Here is a 23,211-nt window from a genome sequence, read left to right as displayed (position 1 = left end):
TAGTTGATAAACACACCCTCATATCGTGTCCCGGAGTTAAGTTGTGACCTGTTCTTACACTTGATTGTGTTCATTGCAGAAAATCGTGCTTCACTTAAGCAGGATGTTGAAAAGAGAATGAGAACTTTTCACAGCCTTTATAGTATTCTCCCCGGAGAGAAATCCAGATTATGCCATGTCTTGCTGTGAGTGCTGGAGGTTCAAACCTCAGTCATTCCTCATATCAACCAATTCACTTTCTTCCTAGACATTTAATTCTGCTGACTGTAGGACAGAATGTATAAAAAGGTTCCTCACAGTAATGTATGTATTATACAATAATATATTACAATTAATTTTTTCCATAGTAATGTGAAATTCAAATTCACATTTATTCTTATGTCTTCCAGTTTGGTTGACACAGGATTAATAATTTTATTTCGATTTCCTCGCGGCATACCGGTTGGGAAACGCTGCCTTAAATGAACATATAAATTGTGCCTCCTCGATTCGGTTACTTCAGAATTGGTAGCTCCGATTAATCATTCACTGTTGGTAACTTACACGATGTAATTTGTGCTCTTACTGCATTGATTGTATACACTACTACTCCCCTTCCCTTCCCAAAAAATAAAGGTATTTTTCAATTAAGGCAAGATACGCGATTGCTGAATGATAAACATTTTCAGAAATTAGTAAGTTTCTATTATCACCATTAACACTAACCTCTGATGACCATGGGCGTCTCTGGCATGTTAAAATTGGGGGGGGGGAGACTAGAATGCTAGTAGACCCTAACTAAAGTTACGTCAAAATTATGAGTAAACTGGAATCTACTTTGCTAATGGCATCCGCTCTTTCTACCTTTAGCAACACAATTCATCATAATTTTCTTCTATCACTGGTAGACTACTTGCCGAAAAAAAAAATTTGGTTTATATATATGGTTCTTAGATAATTTCTTCACCTTGACATTTCTACCTGTGAATTCCTACTCAGTGTTCTTAAACGTATTGCAGCAGTCTAGTTTTATAGTCCTGATATATTTCGATTTTTTAGATAACAAAATCTTAACTCTCTGAAAGAAGTCTTATGATGACACTTGTTTTGATTGCGAATTTCGAATTTTTGATTTTCATTCTTCTTCTGTATTCTTAATAAACTCAAAAGGTATATTATCTGCCTTTTTGTTCTTCATTTCGCTGTATGTTTTTGAACTTGTCCAATGAATCATCCTCGATTACTTCGCTTTCCGTTTTAATGTCTAAAATTTATAGTTTATTCTTGCTGTCATCCGGCTCCCTAATATATTCTTTCCATCTTCCTCAAACTCAATTCGCTCATTAAACACTCATTTCTATCTTTAGTTTCTATATTATCATAGTTGTCCCTTGCTGTCCTACAGTATTCGCATGAAATTTACTCTCATATATAATATTCAAATTGTTCTATCTTTTTAAATTCTTTTTGTCACCTTCGCTTCTATTGTATTTTTCCCTGTACTTGTAGATTTCCCTTCTTAATTCGCAGATAAACTTTCTATACATCCTTTCCTTCCCTTCTCCAGTCTCCCTTCGTCATGGAAACCAATTGTTGCTGATTAAGTAATGAAAACATTGTTTGCCTGCAGCCGAGACTACTTTGACTAACCAAGAAGCGTAACTTAAGAAATAAATAAATAAATAAATAAAATAAAATATTTGAACGTGACACACGTCAGGCAGACATTCTAATTACATTAACCTAATGTTTAAGAACAGACATAACTAATTTGTTCTGCCTATGTTTTTCTTCTTCCGTATACGTAGGTGTAAATACTTTCAGCATTGATCCATTTATCTCGTACTCAAAATACTTGGGGGACACGTCCCCATGTACCCCGGCTAGAGACGCGCGTGCTGATGACCAAGGGCTCTCCTCGCTGGTCTAGCAGCTAGCACGTGTACCCTTGGTGCTTATGGTCCTGGGTTCTATTCCCCAGTGGGAGAGCACAAAAGTTCAGTTTCACAATCATTCATTTTTATTCATCATCTGTCTCCTTTAGCCTAAAAGACATAATCATGGGACGTTAAACTTTAAAAAAAAAAAAAAAAAAGTAATTCATTTTTTCTGAGTGACCAAAGTTCAGGGAGTGTAGAAAAATCGTACAAACTCTATGGACAGTATTACCAACCACGAAAGTACAAACTACAAAGTGTGTTACATATTTGTTTAAATTTTTTAATAAGAAAAGCAACTGAAGTTCTGTATCAGTTTAACTGTTTTAAAATACATTAGTTATTTGTCTCAAGATTAATTGAAAATTTAAACGGTGTTCAATATAATAAGAAAAAAGTGCAAATGTTGTACCAGTTTATAATGTAACATCTTGAAAACAAACTTCACAGCTATGAACGAAAAAAAAAGAAAGAAAGAAAGAAACTAGATGTAGCTCATTATATTCACTCCTTAAAAAGTGCGGATAACATGTTGTTCTAAATCCTTATTTTCTTACGTTACAGGTGAAAGATATATTGGCTGAAGATCGACAACTTGCTGCCGAAATCATGTATGACATCAAACAATGTGAGGAACAGGAAAGAGCTAAACACCTAAAGCTTAGGAAACAAAGAGAAAAAGGTGACGAGGAAGAAGAAGAGGAGGAGGAGGATGAGGAGGAGGATAACCAAGATAACAATGGACGAGAAAGTGCAGCAGCAGATGTAGCAGAACTTCTTGCTGTCCCGCAAGTCATTGCTAATTTTACTCCAGATTCGTCTACAAATGTTCATCCCATAATTGCTCAAGTGTGCTCTGCGCTTTCAAGTGAAAAAGTTCGAAAAAGTTTACGTGTTTTACAGAGTTCAAATGCGAATGTGAGTAAAGTTCATAGTTTGAGATCAGCTGATCACACGGTTGTTAGTTATGGTGCTGAACCGGAACAAAATCAGGATAAAACTGTTAATATTGATAATGAAAATCGAAATTACGTACAGTTGGAAAATACTCCGGAAATTAACACTCTTACATCTGCATTAGAAGAGCCCACTGGGGATATATCCTCAGTAGAGCATCCAAATATTAATAAACATCAATTGCCCTCAGAAGATTCACAAAAGAATATCGAGTTAGTACAAAGACAAGAAACAAACAAAGAAATCATTAATGATCAGGTTCCGACGTTGGAAGCTTCACCATGTGATGATAATTGTAGGCAGTCATCAGGGAATTGTCCTGAGCTTTGTGACTTTACACAGAGTAACAGAAACCAGGAAGAAGAGGAATGCATATTACATAAACGACAATGTCCGTCAGATAAACATGATTCACTTGGGGACAATACTAACACGTGTAAGGAAGATATGTACACAACCAAAAGAACATGTCACAGTGAATTGGATTATCCTGTTGAGTCAACTTCGGCACGTAGTAGTACATCGAAAAATGACGAATTGTTAGAAAAATCACCACCAGCCATTTCCTTAAGTACTGAAATACGTGAAAAAGACTCGCATTCCATAACCCGTAGTAAATCTCAAGACAAAGCATCGAAGTTTACACAAGTCTCTAGAGCTAGTGAAAGTGAGGTATACAAGAATAAAGCAGAAGTACAAAGTGAATCAACAACGCAGTTTGCAAAACCTTCCGATAAAATTGGTCGTAAGCCAAAAATCAAGGGATCAAATAAAAGAACTGTAAGTAGTGAGGATAATAGTGTAAACCAATCCCATGTAGAAAGAGACTGTACAAATCAGAATTCTTTCTCAGACAAAGATAAGCTAATAATTTGTGAGAGCACTGTACAGGAAGATAATATTCCTTGTAAACGTAGAAAGAAAATAATTTCTGACCTGCGTATGAACAGTACAGCAGTTAATAATACATTACAAGATATCACATTTTCCGAATCTATTGAGTTAAGTGCTATCACCGACGCAGATTTCTCAGAAAGTATTGAAGTGTCAGGTGGGGGGAGGAAGTATGATGAAGTGTTCGATGAACTTTTAAAAGATGGCCCTCCAATAAAGGTAACAGCACCTGTAGCGACGAAGGTGGATAAAGTAAAGGAGGGCAAATTATTCGAAACACTTGTTGATACCAGTGAATCAAGCAATGAAAGTAGCTCCGGGTGTGTAGTAAACGAATCATCATGTCAATCTACTTCCGGACGCCCTAAAAGTAATGAAGGAGGTAGAACAGGCAGTTCAGGTTATGGATCATATCCCAGTCGCTCAACTCGAAGAACTACAAGGTCTAGAACAAAATTCATGTGATGAAAATAGAACACAAAGAAATAAAATACAATAGTACAAGAAAAAATACTACAAGTTTGAAGAGTATATACAGTATGGCGCTAACTTCGTTGTACAAAATCAGAGGGGTGATTCCTGAGAGCAAGACCAAAAAAAGTTTCAATAAACAGAGGGTGTAAAACACGTCGTTTACGTGTTATATTCCGCCGAAAGCGTGGAAAAACAAACTTTAAACTTAAATATTACAAAAACTACTGATCGTAGACGTGATGCAGCATGATACCGTCAAAGGACCGTAACCTGCTCTATCCAAATTTGCAGTTTGTGCAATGGCGGTGCAGGGGATTCCCTAAAGGACGTTAGGGATTTCCAGCTATTTCATGACGTAAATTGAGTGGACAAGAGCATGTGAAGGACGTCTCACTGCCTGAAAATAATACTGCGTGACAGGTCATTACTCATGCATGCAGATAAAAGATGGCGGACAAGGTAAAAATCACCATGGGGGTTGCATACCTCCTCAAGAGGTACTAGTAAAAACGTTGTACATGAATTCACTGGAAACGTTACGTCGCTATAATGGAAAAATGTGTACAACACAAGCCGATACGTATAAAAAGTAAAGAATTTCGATTGCTGATCTGCTCATATTAATGATCTACAATACTTTTGAAAATGTGTCTACATTTAATACTACAGGAATTGAACAATAACTACTATTAAAAGACAAATAAAGAAATTATTATTATTATTATTATTATTATTATTAATACGCATAACTGTCGGAGCATATTCATTTCAATCAGTACATTACACAAATGCTACTACGGTATATTCTTTTTCTCAATCAATGTTGTAAATTGACGGATGTGAAACAAAACATTCGTTCCATTTGCGACATTTGTACGTGCTATAACAGGAGATGACATTTCTGGTCCAAATCATATAACGGGACTGCATATTGAAGAGAGTTGCAGGAAGCAAGGTACAGAGGAGGATCTTTGTTTAAATGAGGATAGGATGGTTGTCAGAACGATTGTGTTGCAGCACGGTCGTGCATAAGCCACATGCTTAGACGAACCGCCAGTGGCACAGTCTTTAATATAAAGGTAACCAAGAAAGTTCTGTCGCTTCTTGTGGAGGTATGTGTTCTATTGACCCTCACACCGTGAGCTGATTGGGAATGGAGATAAGGCGAAGGTCAGTTGTTGGTGGGGGTATATCCAACATACTATCTGGTTGTGGCAATTCAGTTACACCGTGAACTTGAGTAAGGACAGAGTGAACATGGAACGTCCACAGAGCGTCATAAGGACATATATGCTGTACGAGTTCAAACTGGGGTCAAAAGTCCGGAAGATATGCCAGGCCTTTGATGAGAGTGCCGTGACTACGCGGACAGTGCAGCGGTAATTTAACAAGTTTAAGAACGGTGACGAAACACTCGAAGACGCACCACGTGCCGGAAGACTAACACACGTAAAAATGAAGATTTTTATGCACTAATTTAGGCGAACAGTGACCAGACATGTGAGGAACTGGAACGACAATTCAGTGTGAGTGGAGAAACCATCCGACAGCAATTTCAGCAACTTGGGAACTTGGCATCATCAAGTTGGGCCGGTGGATCCCACGTAATTTGACTCCGGGCCAGAAGACAACGCGAGCAGACACCTGTGTTTCTTTGCTGTCTCGTCTGAGGAAAAAGCCATTTATGGACAGGGTGTTGACATGTGATGAGAAATGGGTCCTGTACGAAGCTCCACGGCGCCGTCATCATAGGTTAGCATCCCATGACCCGGTTCCAGAACAGCCGAAACAAGCATCGCACCCGAAGAATGTGCTCCTGTGTGTTTGATGGACTGCTCGCGGCATCGTGCATTGGGAACTGCTACCAGCCGGTTAGAGCATCAATGCAACTGTGTACTGTGAGCAGTTGAGCTGTGTTCAAGAAAAACTCAAAACTCAGGAGCCAGCACTTCTGAATCGCAAAAGGGTCCTCTTGTTACAGGATAACGCTAAGCCCTACGTGGCTAAAATGACCCGGGACACCATTCTAAGCCCTGCATGGGAAACACTATTGCATCCGAAATACTCGCCGGATATTGCACCGTCCGATTATCACCTGTTCCATTCCTTGGACAATCACGTTAGAAGATGCCAGTTCAAATTCCTAGTAGAGGTGCACAATGCACTTGATACGTTCTTCGCTTTACGGCCTACCAAGTTCTACCGCGATGTTATCCATGGCTTTCTAGAACGTTGGCAGAAGGTCGTCGATGCTTATGGGGACTTTTTTGGATTTTCTTGGTACGTCTTAGGTGAGATAGTGGTGGGTGAAAAAGCGCCAGAACCTTCTTGGTTACCTTTATAGTCCAGGCAGAACCTCTTCCAAAAATATGCGATACTCCCACCCGGTCAGGCATTGTGATAGTAGGTAGAGTCCGCCGATGAGATAATTCTCAATGATTTCAAAGGTAAGATGAGTATGTACATTACGAAACACAAATAATTTATACAACAATAGCAGCAGTAACAGATCGTCATAAAAGCGTTGTAATGTTATTAATATGAGCAGATCATTAATCGGAATTTCTTTATGTTCTATTACCTACTGGTTTGTGTTGTACGTGTTTTTACATTGTAGCGACGTGACGTTTCCAGTGAATTATTGTACGTGCAACGTCTTGACTAGCACTTTTTGAGGAGGTATGCAACCACGCACGTTGATTATTACCTCATCCGCCATCTTTTATGTGCGTGTATGAGTATTGACCTGCCACGTAGTATTATTTCCAGGCAGTGAGACGTCCTATACATGCTATTGTTTACTCAATTTAAGTCTTAAAATAACCGGGAATCCCTAATGTCCTTTGGGGAGTACCTAGCGCCGCCAATGGACAAATCTGAAAACAGCAAATTTGGATAGAGCAGGTTAGGGTCCTTTGACGATATCATGCCGCATCACGTCTACGATCAGTAGTTTTTGTAATATTTAACTTTAAAGTTTGCTGTCCCACGCTTTCGGCGGCCTATAACACGTAAACGATGCGTTTTTCACCCTATGTTTATTGGAAATTTTTTGTTTGTTTTGCTCTCAGGAATCACGCCTCTGCACAACAAATTTAGCGCCATACTGTATAGATAGATAGATAGATACTCTTCAAAATTGTAGTATTTTTCCTATGTCGTTCTGTTCTAGTTTATAAAGTATGATAAGATTTCGTCCACCCAGTCGTTGATTTCATCGAAGAGTGACCAGTAAAATGACGTGTTTACATAACCAAAATCTAAATAAGTAATCTGGTTAACTTAATCAATTTTCGTTCTTTCGATCCAGTGTTTATTTCCTGTTTTAGACATTACATGTTCTCAATTTATTGTATTAGTATTATACAAGTAGAATTCGGCTTGAAACTTGTTTTCTGGTAGAACATTATAATTATGCAAATGTATTTCTATTTATCGTTGATTCCATAGGCCGACATAATTCGGGGATTTTGATAGTAGTAATTCTTAATAATTCTTTGCCATTCAACAGTTACAGTATATACTCTACTTCTTCATCACTCAGTTTTGAAGCAGTAATTTTGAATAACTTTACTTGAAGATTGCTGACAGTGTTGTTTCCCAAATGTGTTTTCTGAGCACGCAATGAATAATATAAAAGCATTCGATATTGATGAAAAAATGGAAGTTCTTATGTTCGTTATCGGAATTAAACCATATTAGGACAGCGTAAATGCAGCAAGTACTGTGGTAAAAGTTTCGTTTCTAAACGATTCACGTTACAAATAACTAGTTGTAATTGAATTTTTATTGTAGATGCACAAACTGTGGTGAGCATTCAAAGAGATTTGTGTAAGGCGAATATGAACACTCCTGTCGAAAGAGGAAGCTCAAGATTACCAACCCAAAAATACCAAATCGCACGTTATTCATGAGAATTAATGCATAAGTCAAGTGATGATCGTTTAGCTTTCATTAAGTAACGGAAGTGTGGTATCAGTTGACTGCTTTTAAGTCACCGTTGTGCCAGTTACGGTATCAATGACTATCTTGTTTATGTAATAGGACGGAAAAATCATACCATGAAGCTGATAAGTAATATGATATTTATATTATAGAACTGAGGCATGCGAGGGTACAGCGAGACAATTATCATCGATGAAATAGTGCAGGAAAGAATATTTAAAAGGCGTCATCACATTTTTCACGTACATAAGACGGTCTGTGCATGTGCTCCGTTGTTCCACTCAACTTCGCACGAACAGATATGTTATTATAATCACTTTTTTACCAGTATCCAACGTTTCATTGACAATCCCAGCTTTTCTGAAGTTGGCGCCTGTGCTGTTCTTCGGCCGAAGGCTTCGATTATACACAAGTTCCATATTTGATTTGTCAAGCCGGAAAGAGTAATGTTTATTTCATGATAAAATGGAAAGAATGAACCGATTTTCCTTACACTATATATTTATTCAATGAAAATTCAAAGTGAAAAGAGAGTTCACACATCATAAGCGTTCATTGATGTACAGATTGTTCCAGCATAGTAATGATAGTGATACGTTCCATGTGATATAAAAAAAAAGTATAAGCAAAGATCTTAGGAGTGAAGTGTGTTGCCTGTTCTGGTAGCAGACAGGCTAGTAGCGCACCGGTACAGTAAGCCAGAACCCCAAGTTCGGTTTTCGACCCAGTTTATATATATATATATATATATATATATATATATATACACATTTCTACTCTGAATTTTCAGTGTTTATTAGTATTTAGCCTAAATCGAACGTTTGTCGCGTTTTCCTAGCATAAGAAGTCCATAGTGATTTTTTTTAGAAAACCACTACCATAACCGGTGCTTTCAACAAACAATATATATATATATATAAGGGTAGCCCATTTAATCTTTACACGGAAATATCTCCAAAACGGTTGAACATAAATGAACTGAACAAAAACTCAAATAGGAAATACCATGGGGCAAATCGAATGGTGATGTCGCGGTGCCCCCCAGGACCGCTCTTCAAGGGGGCCCGAGGCCCAACTTTAAAATTTTAAATGGAAATATGGGGCGAGTGACACCTCATTCGATAGATCTTTAAAAACTAAGAAGCGATGTGGCAAAAGATTTTTTATATCGGACCCGTATTCAAAATGGCCGCCAAGATATGATATCTGTATCAGATAAACGTCCAGTAGCACTAATGGGCCATTCCATCGTGACGGGCAGGACATTTTCACTACGTTTTTGATGCTTTAAATTTATTTATTTCTAAAAGTACAAGATAAATTCTGCTAATGTATGATATGTAAGCAGTACAGACTAAGGAGTATATCTAGCTGATGTTTTCAGTATTTTTTCTATTTAGAGTAGAAAATATTAATTCCTAAAGGTCTGTCACGGGCGGGGACAAAAAAGAGAAATGACTTTCGACACACCAAGTGAATGTTATAAAACTGTGAATTCTTAACTCAAAATGTTTTTATATAAGTGCAAATGTATAAATGATGAAATTTTCCAACAAACTTCACAAGAGAAATTTGTCAAATATTTGTATTAATAAGAAATCTAAACTTTATTGTGTCACGGGCAGGACACCGTGTGAATCAACATATAAAATCGAAAATAAGTCAATTTCTGCTGTTCTGCTGTAGCGTTGTACACAAATAATTCTATTTACTTTACTTGAGGCTCGCTTTTATGACGCGAAAATAATAATATGTAATACACTTATTTCTCACCACCTACTCTTTAGGAAATGTTTCTGCTTGCCATTTACACCCATCTTGTAGGGAAATTCGTACAAAACACTGTGTTTAACAGTATATAAAATGGGTGCTGGTATCCAGTGCCGTGCCATGGAAAATCAGCGCCCCAGTAAATATGAGTGAGGTCAACAGACCACCCGCAAAACGCCACCATAATTAGCGCGAAGCGTGAAAAAAATTTCAAAAATAAACCCTGCATTTCGTTGATGTTGAGCACTTTTAAATACTTTTTTGCTTCCATTTTATACATATCTTTTCCTCCTGAATTTTGCGCCCCCTTACTTTGACGCCCGGGGCCGTCGCCTCGCTCGCCCCCTCCCATGGCATGGCACTGCTGGTATCACAGAGATTATTTGATCGAATTGCACGTAAAACACAGCTTCTTCAACAGGCCTGAAAATTTTCCTGCAATCTCTGACGGCCTTATACAAATTACCTTGACTTCTTCGTCCTCTTCCACTGGGCTTTGTACGATAGGTGCATGCCTTTTTGTTCACTTTTTCTGTCCACTAGAGAAAAGTTCCATCAACAAAAATGTTCGTGTTATATCTTCAACAGCTGGCTTAACACAAATCTTGTTACCATCCAAATCTAAGTCGTCGCTCAGGATACCTTCATAGCTTTCGGAATCATCATTTTCAAAATCTAAATAAACGTCTGTTAGGAATTTAAAACTTTTACACGGATGATGCTCTGATTTAAAAGTTCGACGAAGGACCAAATTTTCGCTGTCAAATCGCAGGAAAAAAGTCTTTGGAGACATTCAATTCACAGAGCATTTTCCCGTCTTTTATTCAAAATGTCTTATACTTCAATTGTTCTTTGTTTACTTCCATTTCTGCTGATGATAGTAGTAAAACAGATATATTTTAAACGAAAAGCTTAAAGCTGCTACGAAATCACAGCACATTCTACAATTACTTTCTTTTGTTTTACAAAGTTCCGTACTGACCTTTTTGTACGTACTCCGAGCCCCACTGCTCGCTTGAAACCAACAAAAAAGTTGACGCTAATGATAATATTTATATGATACTTATTTTAAGTTAAAACATCATACTGACAATAATAGATAATTCTCTATTTAAGTAAATAATGTTCGTGCTTAGAAAACGTTATTTTAGTACACATGAAATCATTTTCGAGCATGAAAAACCAATGTACACACCCATTCCCACCAGTGGCATGCCCACTGTCACGGCCAGGACAAGTTTTCAAATTGAAATAAATCAAAATATATTATTAGCATTAGTCCAAAATTTTATGAATGTGAATTGCACGTGCAAATTCATACTTCTACTACGTACGAACTACATTCTCAAATTTAATAATTCAATACAATAACTTTTGGTAGTTTTCTAATTTTTATCCTGTAAACACTTTTTCAACTGAAGCTTTTAGAAAAAAGAAGCATCTTGAGCAGCTCGAAGTTACTATAGCCAACAATGAACAATATACCGTAAAATGTTGCCCATAACAAGAATAAAAAATTTCCTTCCAGCTGACATGTCACAAATTCACAATTTAGACTTAAAATTGTACATGAATTCTAAGTATAAATAAGTTTTTCTTTGTTACAAAGTTAATTTTGATCTTTTACTTCATATATATGTAAAAATGCATTGGTTTTGACAGTTTTTGAAAATTTGGGTTCAGGTTCACGTTCGCGTGGAATGGCCCTAAAATGAAAACGGCTGAACACAAATGAACCAAACAAAAACTCAAATAGGAAAGCCATGGGACAAATCGAATGATGTCGCTGTGTTTCCTTCCCCCCTTCAGGGCCGCCTTTCATGTGGGCCCAGGCCCAACTTAAAAATTTTAAACGAAAATATGGGTCAAGTGATACCTCGTTCGATAGATCTTCATACACTAAACAGCATTGTGGCAATGGCGTCTGTATCAGATAAAACGTTCAGTACCACTAATATGAAAACGGTTGAAGATAATAATGGATGAACTGAATAAAACTCTATAGCAAATCACAGAGGGTATTTATCATTCCAGGGCTGGAAAATGTTGCAACAGAGAAGATGATGATTAGAGTAAAAGTGCCATAATGCAAAGGAGGAAATCTAGTTCCTAGAAAATCATCGTTCCAACGTCCTTCGTAAGTGGGTGAAGCGGGACGGAAAGGAACGGTGAAATTGCAGATGAGAACCTTAGTTTTTGCAAATTGTATCTACACAACATAATTATCTGAAATGTGTTTTTATAACAGATGTCTGTAATGGAAAAAAGTAGGTAAAATTCTTGTTAAATGGTACCTTCCATTTTGCTTGCTGGCAATGATTTGTACAAAAATGAATAAACTGAAATGCGAAATAAATTTGTCGAACAATGCAATTTTAGAACAACGTGTATAAACGTTGGTTTTGCTCAAAAGTCGTCTGCACAATATTGGTTCATTACAGTACCAGTCACTTGTGCACCCAAGTATTTCAGACAGACCATACCTATTGTAAGTAAAAGTGAAGTTCTCATTTGAGATTTTACCATTCTTTTCCGCTTCACCCGCGTACGGAGGGAGATCGGAAAGATAATTTTCTAGGAATTAGATTTCCTCTTTAGCATTAGTTCACTTATACTTTAATAATCATTTTCTCCGTTGGGATATTCTCGAGGCGTGGAATGATAAATACCCTCTGTGATTTCCTATACGAGTTTCATCCCATCGTTTTCATATTAGTGGTATAGGCACCATCTCTTGGCGGTCATTTTGAATACGGTGACCGATATGAAAAATCTTTTGCCACATCGCTTTTTAGTTTTTTAAAGATCTATCAAACGAGGTGTCACTTGCTCCATGTTTCCATTTAAAATTTTAAAGTTGGGCCCCGGACTCCCTTGAAGAGCGGCCCTGGGGGGCACCGCGACATCATCATTCGATTTGCCCCATGGTATTTCCTATTTGAGTTTATGTCCAGTTCATTTATGTTCAACCGTTTTGGAGATATTTCCGTGGAAAGATTAAAATGGGCCACCCTGTATATATATATATATATAGTCAAAAGTCCTTGGACACCCTTATAATTTGAAGCCGGAAGGGAACAAGTGAAAAGCGAGTATGGCAACTGATATTGGGTGAGGAGGGGCCGCAACGTTTGAGGTGTATGTCGATCATGGCCGCCATCTTGGATTCAAGTAGATTTTTTTAAGTGGGAAGGGGGCATGTTTCATATTAAGTAACACTAGCTCGAACATCACAATCCAGCGGTGTGATTGTCATTTTTCGTCGATGTTGGAGGGTTCGGGAATTGTGAAAGCCCTACGTTGGAAATTAGCTCTCAACTGCATGCTACACAGGTTTTATGCGGTGCCCATACTATGCAATGTATAACTAGTCGCCGCAATCACTGTGACTACACACGGAGGAGGATGTCGGATGAACTTTGGTCTCAGGTGTCCTGGATGCGTACCTCAAGATGTCTCAAATCGCAGATTCTCTTAGCATACACAATCTGCTTAAGATGTCCCCACAGATAAAAATCAAGGAATGTTAGATGAAGGGATCTGAGCAGCCACTCGACGGAACCACGGTAACCAATCCACTTCCCTGGAAGTTGTGCATCTAACCATTCACGCGTACCAACTCCATAGTGTGGCGGGGGGCTCCATCGTGTTGAAAATAAGATGGGAAGCTGCCGTCTGTGTTCAGTATGGAAGGAAACACAGGCTCTTGCAGCAGCATCAGGTACTGTTGCGCCGTTAAGGTGTTGATAATGAAAAACAGCCCAATGATGCGGGTGTTCCATATCCCACACCACACCAGTATCGATAGTTATGCCGATTGACCTCCCCGTCCAAAGTGAAGTACACCTCATCGCTGAACGGTCTGCCTTTGGAAAACAAGGGATCCTTTCCTGTTGTTCGGTAGCCCACATCTAGAATTCCAAACGGCAATTAGGGTCATCCTCGTTAAGTTCCTGTAGCATGTGCAGCTTGTAAGGATGCCACTGATAGTGTGCATATCCGAATCACGGAGGATTGGCTTACTCCACATTCCGATGACACATGACGAGTATTGCATTTAGAACTTCTCACAAACAATGCTATCACTGCCGTTGCTAATTTCTCAGTGGCGAAAATATTTGGTCGCCCACTACGTGGCCTATCTTCAATAGAACCGGTCTCCTGGAATTTGGTGATCATGTGTGCGATACCGGTTCTCTGTCTAGGTGTTGTTTGTTGTAGTCATCTGCAATTGCTCGGTAGCTGCGTTCCCCGGATAAGGATGATTTCCACCTTCTGTGCCTTTGTCAGACCCATTTTAGATTACCTGCAACAAAGAGAGATTGTCAGTGTCAATGTAATCCATTTTAGTTCAGCTGTAACCAAGAGAGATTGTCAGTGTCAGTGTAACCCAGTTTAGATCACAGAGAAAGAATATGTCAGTTTCAATGTAATTTTCCACTTTTGGGCCTTCACAACTGCTGAACCCTTCCAACATTGACAAAAAACAATTACACCTTGCTGCATTCATGAGCTCGACCTAGTGTTTAATATTCCACATGCCCCTTTCCCATTTATAAAGTTCGACTTGAATCCAAGATGGCGGCCATGATCGACATACACCCCAAAAGTTGCAGCCCCTCACCCAATATCAGTTGCCATACTCACTTTTCACTTGTTTCCCTCCGGCTTCAAATTATAATGGTGTCCAAAGACTTTTGGCTCACCCTGTATATATGGTTTCAACTTCCTCTATTGAATACCACTCATCCTAGCTTTGGAACTTCTTCTTGTATAAATTAAAAGAAAAATTCTGACCAAAGCATATATTAACTAATAAATAATAGCGTTACAGTTTCGGCAAATTAACGTTGTCTTCATCAGACACATTAATGTGTCTGATGAAGGCAAAGTTAATTTGCCGAAACTGTAACGCTATTATTTATTAGTTAATATATGCTTTGGTCAGAATTTGTCTTTTAATTTCCTCTATTGATATCACTTAAAAATAGAATAACATAAGTTCTCTAGAGTTCTAGAGTTCTCTTGAAGCAGTATGAGGGGATTAAAGCCAAATATCAGTGACTATAGCTTGGTCCTTGTGATAAGGACAAGCTTAAAAAGAGGGGGACGGAGGTCCTGTCTGGACGATATATAATTATTTCATTCTAATGCGCCTTATACTAAGATAATTATTATATGTATGTTTTGAAAGGATACTTGAACGTAATATAAAACACTTTAATAAAGAACAGAAAACAGCCCACACTAGCATAAAATATCGACATATCAGTTCACATTATTATTATATTTGGACTTCCGTAATTCATTTTTATATTTTTATATTGGTATTACCCTTAAGAAATTCGAATGTATGTCGCGGATATTCGGATTGTGCACTGTCACTGTTTTGCATTAAATAATATGTAAATCTACTTTAGATTAATATAATTTTGATGCATTTTGATAAGAATTGTTGAATTACTTTCACTGTAATTGATAGGTCACTTTCTTTGTTGAAGGCGATGAATGAAAGCTACATCATGGCACAATATTGGCTAAAACACGAGTCATCTTCTGCTTCGCTTCGATGTGCGTTGTAGGCTGGGCTTGTTCACTATTGAATATAGTTGTTCTCGGGCAATCAGCCAGGTGAATTCTACGTCGTCCAACGTTACGAGAGCCAACAATATTGTTCTCGTCTTCAGGGTGAAGTATGACTGCATATATCGTCGTCGACACCAATGTTGTCGGTTCTTGAAACATTGGACGACGCAGAATTCACCTGGATGGTTGCCCGAGAACAACTATATTCATCACGACACCAGGAAAGCTTCAATTCTCACTTGAAGTTCACTATTGTCCACCACTAAAAAGAATTGCATAGAGATGTGTTTTACAGAAAGACAAATTTTCGTTTATTTTGACAAGTAAATTTCATTGGATATCGCTTCTTTAGACACAACGCGCTTTTCAGTAATACCACTGATGAACGTAATGGCTTTTAATCTTTGGCTGTTTTAGGATTTTTCTAAATGGAAAGGATTTGGAAGAGTGCATTTTATGAAACATTCGAAATAAGAGCTGAAGCTTTCCGGGTGTCGTGATAAATACAGTAGTTGTCAGGCTAACAATCAGGTAAAATTCACGTTGTCTGGCGTTTTGAGAAGTGATCCTGTTCATCTTATCTTCAGGGTATATTATGAGAGAAGCGTTCCTTATATAAGTGTTGGCCAAGGAAAAGGTGCAATGTCATTGAGGATAGAGATGCCCAGTCAGTGCCAATCTGTCTCATTCTGATTGTTGGTTGTCCAAATTTGTACACAGGTTTTGATGGTTGTTTTTGTTACTGAAAACTACTGTATTCAACTATGAACTCATTTCATAGCTCTCCCCGTATTGTGACAATATAAGAACTTGTTAGAGTAGATAAGCTAGACAAGGAGTGGGACCCTCCGAAGGACCCTGGGGTAACTTTGTTTCCCTCAATACGTGGTACTTTTGGAATGATGGCATACAGGTTTTTTAGTTTTGATATTTGTTGAGCTATTTCAGATTTCTATGGGTGGCCAAAGACTTTTCAATGAAAACTGTATTAACACTTTGACCTGTCGCTATTTTGTACAAGTTTACTATAGAGCATCGAAACTTATTCGATCGTCTTTCTTTTAAAAATAGCTTTCAAACGATATACTACTTAACCCCCCTTGCTATTTGAAAATTTTGAGTTGGACGCCGTCTGGGACCCTCCGAGGGACCCTGGGGAAATTTTGTATCCCTCAGTACGTGGTACTTTTGAAATGATGAAATAAGTGTTTTCTCGTTTTGACATATATTTCACCGTTTCCGAGTTTTAGGGACTTTATGGACACCCTGTATATATATATATATATATATATATATATATATATCGAAATTATTTAGATTGTTCTAGCTCTTCAAAGTTCTGGACCTGTAAATCAAAATTTGTGAATCTGATATTCTTTCATTTATAAAGATGTGCTGCTACAGCTGACTTTTCCATATTTGATTTACTTCAATCAGTGGCGGTGATTACGAGGGGGAGGCAAGAGGGGGTACTTACTTTCTTTTCTTTAAGTGACCCCTTAATATATGTAGTTTCATTAGGAAATGTAAAGTTTTTGTGTGTATTACTGGTCCATAGAAAAAAAATGTTGCTATATAATATTTGCCGTTGCGTGAGTACGTATTGGTTATTTGTCTTCCCGTGGAGTTAAGAAAGATACAGGAATTCAAAGCAATTAATTATTATTTAGATATCGTAGCATATGTTTGTAGTATTTACTGTCTCTCATTTTCTGAGTAATAATATTCATTTAATGGCATGTGTGGAATTAAAAATATAAGTTGTTAATTAATCCCCAGTTTCAGTATAACTTCTACAAAACAAGCCTCATTATTCATTACTATGATTATTTGCAAATTTGTTATTAAATAATCTGATAACACAATTTTCCAGACAGAATTTTAAGATATTCTTGAGCAAGGAATCAAATATCTTCTATTAGTACCGTTGTTTAAGAGTGCAAAGGGCTGGTATCTACTTGCGTTGTTCTTGCCAATTTACTTAATAAAATATGAAATACGATATGCGGTATTTTAACTGAAAAAGATAGTATCCTATTAGTTATACAACTTTTCGTCAAACAAAGTGCTAGGAACAACCAGGAAAACTAACATTGATACACAGATTTTTAAATCATGTCTTCCCTCCCCCCCCCCCACACACACACACTTTTAATGTCCAATCGCCGCTACTGAGTTCAGTGGTATCATAATTTCAATAATTCTGTCTATTCTGCCATGTATTCTTTTTCGCATTAGGAACTTCCCTTTTCTCTGATTGATTTTTAACTATTCTGTGCTTATTTTAGTTTGTTCAGTAATTAGAATATGCTTTTAACCCCAGTACTGTTTCTGTTAATATTAAATGCAGCAGAAATTACGATACTCTTATCTTCTTGTTTATCACAAATTTTAATTGTATGTAATTTTTTATTTTTTTCTTGCATCTATTTTTGATTAGAGTCGCCTTTACATATTATTGTAATCTTAAAAGTGTGTAGTATTACAGATGTGAAGAACTTCCTAATCAGTATGTGTGTATTTGATGATGTCATTCGGAATTCAAGTATAGATCACTGTGTTAGTTTCGTGTATAAAACTGTTCAGGTGTCTAGCGTTGGTCATTGTAATCTTAAGAAATTGAGCTGCCCATTCCCTTCAATCTTTATTGCGAATTGTAGATTTTAACAATAATTTGAAAGTATAATTAATACCATGACTTTATCAAAGAGAGCAATTTGAACGTAAACTCCTCATGGAAAGTCTAATTCATAATAGAAGAGGAAACATGTCTAACATACAATGTTGATTGGCGTGCAGGAAGATTACTTCAGGTAAAGCGATGAACATGTTTCACTTTACTACGTAGTCACAGTCTCTGATGAAGTCGATTGTTAAATCAATATGTTATAAAATACAAGACAGTAGAGTATCGGGTGTCGGACATAAGCTCACCGGCAGAAAGCTCACTGCTCATAAGCTCACTGGCAGTCTTATGTTACAGGGGCGGACAAAAGCTCACCGATAGCAAACATAAGCTCCCTTAAGGGACTTGTAATAAAATTCACCGAATATTGAAATGTAGGCTTTGGCTGCTTATTTATTTTATTCAGGTTTATTTTCCTTTGCAATTAAATTAGTTAACCTATAAATGTAATTAGTTATCATTATTGTATTCTTTATTGCATTAATTATCGTATAATATGAATGTACAATTATTAGTGGTGAGCTTATGTCCGGGGAGCTTTTGTCCGCTTTTGCATTAACATAGGTGAGCTTATGTCCGCGACCCCAGTGTATCATCGATCAAATGTATCATGAAAGGATGTCTTAGAAGTCTTCATCAGTGTTGTATCTCAATATATACAACTTTTGATACTCCATCCATATTTATTTTATTTGACCGGTTCTATTAGAACTCTGAAGTTAAACGCAGTCAGTGTGTTTGATCACGAACGTCAATCAATAAAATAAAATGGATGGAATATCAAGTCTTATTTATTGAATTTCAAATAATCTGCGTGAAAAGTAAGTGTAATATATACAGTTCCAGATGTAAAATATTGTTTTTACTTATTATTAATGAAACATATTATTGTTGAAATTTATTATTTATGTTTGTAGTAGAAGATGTTTGGAAGAAAAAAAAACTTTGTATTGTATATTACATATATTGTATATATTTGATATTGTATATTACATGTATAGATGTATCCGAATAAGTGTGCTGTAGTTCTTTTGTATAAATGATATATCATTCATGTATTCAGTCTTAATATTAAAAATTACGAATTCAATTCATCTGCCTATATAATGCATCAATTCTTGTTAACATACAGTGTTTTCTAATATAATTTCTTTACTTCTTTGCCCTTGTGTGCTTTAATGGCTAGCGCGCCCGCGCCTTGGATGCACCTGGTACCAGTTTCGATTAACGATCGGGGAACATCGAACGCATTACTGGTTCAGATCCCGCTGTGAACTGTAGATCTCAACCTATTATTGACAAAAGACATAAATATGTATCATGCAAGCAAGCACTAACTCCTTTATTTCCCACTGCTTACGTTAATTATTTTCTTAGAAAAAAAATGAAATCATTACATCTTGAAAGTTTTATTCAGGTCCAAACCCTTGGGTACACTTTCTTAGTATTCCAGATATTTAAACCATTATCTCACTTTAGGGAGAATGCAACACCAAGATTGTCTACGACATAGAGACCATTAACTAATGTTCACAAAGGCCTCCCCAGAACGTCTTTCAGAAATTGTGTTATTATGTTGACCTGGCATGATTACTCTTTCATCACCAAACTTATATTTATTATTATGCTTAGGTACGTTTTGTATAAGGTAGACACTATACGAAACTACTAAAGCAACATTTAAGTTTGCAGTTATTATTGTCAATATGATGCAAGTGTATTGTCTAAATACGAGTGGGCAGTAGAAGTTACCATTTTCTGTGCTATATTCTAACATGCTTTACTTTTTTCCAGTGCTCCTTTAATGAATAACCATTATATAATGCTTATAATACTGCTAGAAAAATAACCTCATATTACATAATCAATCTTCTGTAGTCACTCCACACTATATTCGATAATGATTGACGTGTCACTTCGATATAGACACCATAATTGAACGTGTAGGAATGTCTCCAAACGGATCAGAAATAAACACAGTATTGGAGATTGTCCATTGCAATTCCTATGAGTATCGGGGTTAGAAGAAGTATCTAGATTGTCAGTAACACATTCTTTATGATGTAGCTCGCTTTTGGTAAATAGAGATACTTATCGATTTAATGGAAAGCACATGAAGTTGCAAACACGTGAGATATCAAGGTTGGCAATGGTCAGGCGGCAGTTGTAGCGCCAGGCTGTTGATAGTGGCATGTTATTACAAACTGCATACTCCAAAGCAGTAGAATAGTAGTGTGCAGAAATTCCAAAGAGGTCAAATTGTTAGCACTCGTTTATGTGGTGCGAACGTGACGAAAGTGGCAAGTAGCTCGCGAGAGACAGTGTCCAAGGCTACAAAACTCACGGCAAACGTACATCGGAGAGGAACGGTGATCGTAAGAAAACCCCCCAGTGACAGATCTCACCGAGCATTAAATCGGATTATCAATCAATTGTCGTGCGAGAATGGTTCAAGTAACGGAGGAAGTCGAGCATCATCATCTACAGCCTGTGTCGACAATCTCAATCCGCTACGAGTTTCATGACAAGGACATATGGGATTGTGTTGCATGGGCGAGACTACTAATAAGTAACCATAACGCTTTATCACAACAACAATGATTGCACGAACATGCAACATGAACCGCTGATGATGGAAACGTGTGATATGGTCGAATAAGTCATCGTTCATCTTATATCAAACCACGGTCCGTGTTGTGTGTGATGAACATCCAAAGAAGTGGACGATCCGCAGTGTCTCCACGCAAATGTGAAACATGGCGGCGGCTCTGTAATATTATGAACCACAGTATCGTGGTTTACAATAAATTCTGTGCTGATGCTTACCGGTCGCGTCACTGCCGTGATTATGTGGCCATTCTAGGGAACCATATATGTACATCCTTTAGTCGAGGTATTACTTTCGGGCAGTAACGCCATATTCCAGGGTGATAATGTGTTCATTCACACTATTAGAGCTGATGCTGCGTAGTTTAAGGAACCCTATCCCCCGAATCTGAACATAATTGAACACCTGTTGTTTGTTTGGAGATGCGAATCCGGCGCAGATTTCCGCCTCCATCCTCACGGAAGTGAATGATGCAGAGTAATATTCCACTTGGTATATTCACGACCTGTATTACTCTGTTCCACGTCGCATCAGATTTGTCTTGAGGGAGAAATGTGGTCCAACGCCATATTAATTTGATAAGTTACACTTTTTTTCGGTTGTTCCCATTAAATTGATAAGTATCTGTACCTGATAGAAGCACACCATGAAAACGATTAATCTTAAGTTATTTTCTTAAAGTTTCAGTGTTGAAGCTATTATACTATTCCTAGGTGGTATATTTCTTTCTTTTTTTTTTTCTTTCTTTCTTTCTTTCTTTCTTTCTTTCTTTCTTTCTTTTAATTCGACTCCAACTTTAGATTTATGAAGCATATTTTCAGTCATTTTGTTGTTACGTTTTTGTTCTATCCTGTGTTTTATTAACATCGATTACTATTAATAGCTACACCCACCTGCTAACGATCCAATAGCATCAACTACAATCACTATTGTTAAGAGTGTAAATATAAACTCACTGTGATGTAGTTGTTTAAGGCGTTTTAGTTGGTTTACATTGAAATCAATTTTATTACACTGCCTGTAGGCAAACATGTTTGCCTGTACAGTATCTAATTTGAAATTTGATAAGCACCTGATTAACATTTAAAGTATGAAGTTGGAGTGGTGATAAGTAATAGTTAATCCTGTAGCTTTCACTCAACAGCTGCAAGCAATACGCTGTTTTACAGGGTACAGTGTTATCTTCAGCGAGGAGAATGGAGGTTGATCCTTCAAGACAAGAAAGGTTTAGTTTTCTTTGTGCGCAGTTATCGGAAATCTGTTTTTCTGGTGTGTCGTATATTAATAAATTAGGCTTTCGATCTCAAAGCTTTCAAAGTTGCTCAGGAGTGTTGACAAAGTGCTAATATATATATACAGGGTGGTCGTGCATCAATGACGGAAAATTCGGGAGTTGAATCTACAGGTAAAAACAAGTAAAAAATGTCATATGAATATTGGGTGAATGCGACTTCGTTTGGACGCTAGAGCCGTCTGAATTGTCACCCTACGAGGCGGTAATTTGCAATATCGAAAGAACGGAGAGAAATACGAATGTCGGCTCCCATCCGAAGAATCCAATTATGCAAAAATGATGGCGAAACAGTGGCGGCGCTAGAGAAGGCCAAAAGAAAGTGAATGAAACATGGAGAAAAGTGAACAATTTACACTGAAAAATTGTAGGAGGGGATGTTATTTGGAACATGCAGTAACAAATGTTAATGAACACAGGCAACAATAGCTACGCTGTAGGGACACAATGGGAGGCGGAATGTAGGAATATAGTATCTTTGTAACGGAAAGAAATAGGAATGTCGGGTCGCCGCCACTGCTTCGCCATCACTTATGCATAATTGGATTTTTCGGATGGGGTTTCCTTTGATATCTTTTGAGCCGACATTCGTATTTCTCTCCGTTCTCGCGATATTGCAAATTACGCCTCGTAGGGGGTCAATTCAGACGGCTCTAGCGTCCAAACGAAGCCGCATTCATCCAATGTTCATATGAAATTTTTTGCTTGTTTTTACCTGTAGATTCATCTCCCGAATTTTCCGTCATTGATGCACGACCACCCTGTATATATATATATATATATATATATATATATATATATATATATAGATATATATATATATATATATATATATATATATATATAGATATAGATATATATATATATATATATATATATATATATATATATATATATATATATATATATATATATATAGATATATATATAGATAGATATATATATAGATAGATAGATAGATAGATAGATAGATAGATAGATAGATAGATAGATAGATAGATAGAGAGAGAGAGAGAGGGGGGGGGAGGGAGGGAGGAAAGTCACCAAAGCCTTTTTTTTGTTTGTACTGTATCTCTATTTATTA

At 37.2% G+C, this 23,211-nt stretch overlaps 1 protein-coding gene and 1 long non-coding RNA gene across 5 annotated transcripts in view; one reads left to right on the top strand and one right to left on the bottom strand.

The window, feature by feature from the left end:
• Cap-D3 (Chromosome associated protein D3) overlaps nucleotides 1-19,318 on the top strand; it is a 291,049-nt gene extending 271,731 nt beyond the window's left edge. For all 4 annotated transcript variants that reach the window (XM_081769234.1, XM_081769236.1, XM_081769235.1 and 1 more), the window contains one exon: nucleotides 2,481-19,318. In XM_081769234.1, coding sequence (XP_081625360.1) covers nucleotides 2,481-4,232 — 1,752 coding nt within the window. In that variant the 3' untranslated portion in view covers nucleotides 4,233-19,318. The remainder of the gene's footprint in view (nucleotides 1-2,480) is intronic.
• The window catches only part of LOC145693339 (uncharacterized), a 570,535-nt gene that overhangs the window by 246,222 nt on the left and 301,102 nt on the right, over nucleotides 1-23,211 (bottom strand). The gene's annotated exons all lie outside the window — the stretch shown is intronic.

Source organism: Thermobia domestica, chromosome 8 (assembly GCF_964235325.1).
Source record: "Thermobia domestica chromosome 8, izTheDome1.hap1.1, whole genome shotgun sequence".
In the NCBI taxonomy this organism is placed as follows: Eukaryota; Metazoa; Arthropoda; class Insecta; order Zygentoma; family Lepismatidae; genus Thermobia; species Thermobia domestica.
This window is presented reverse-complemented; position numbering and strand designations above follow the sequence as displayed.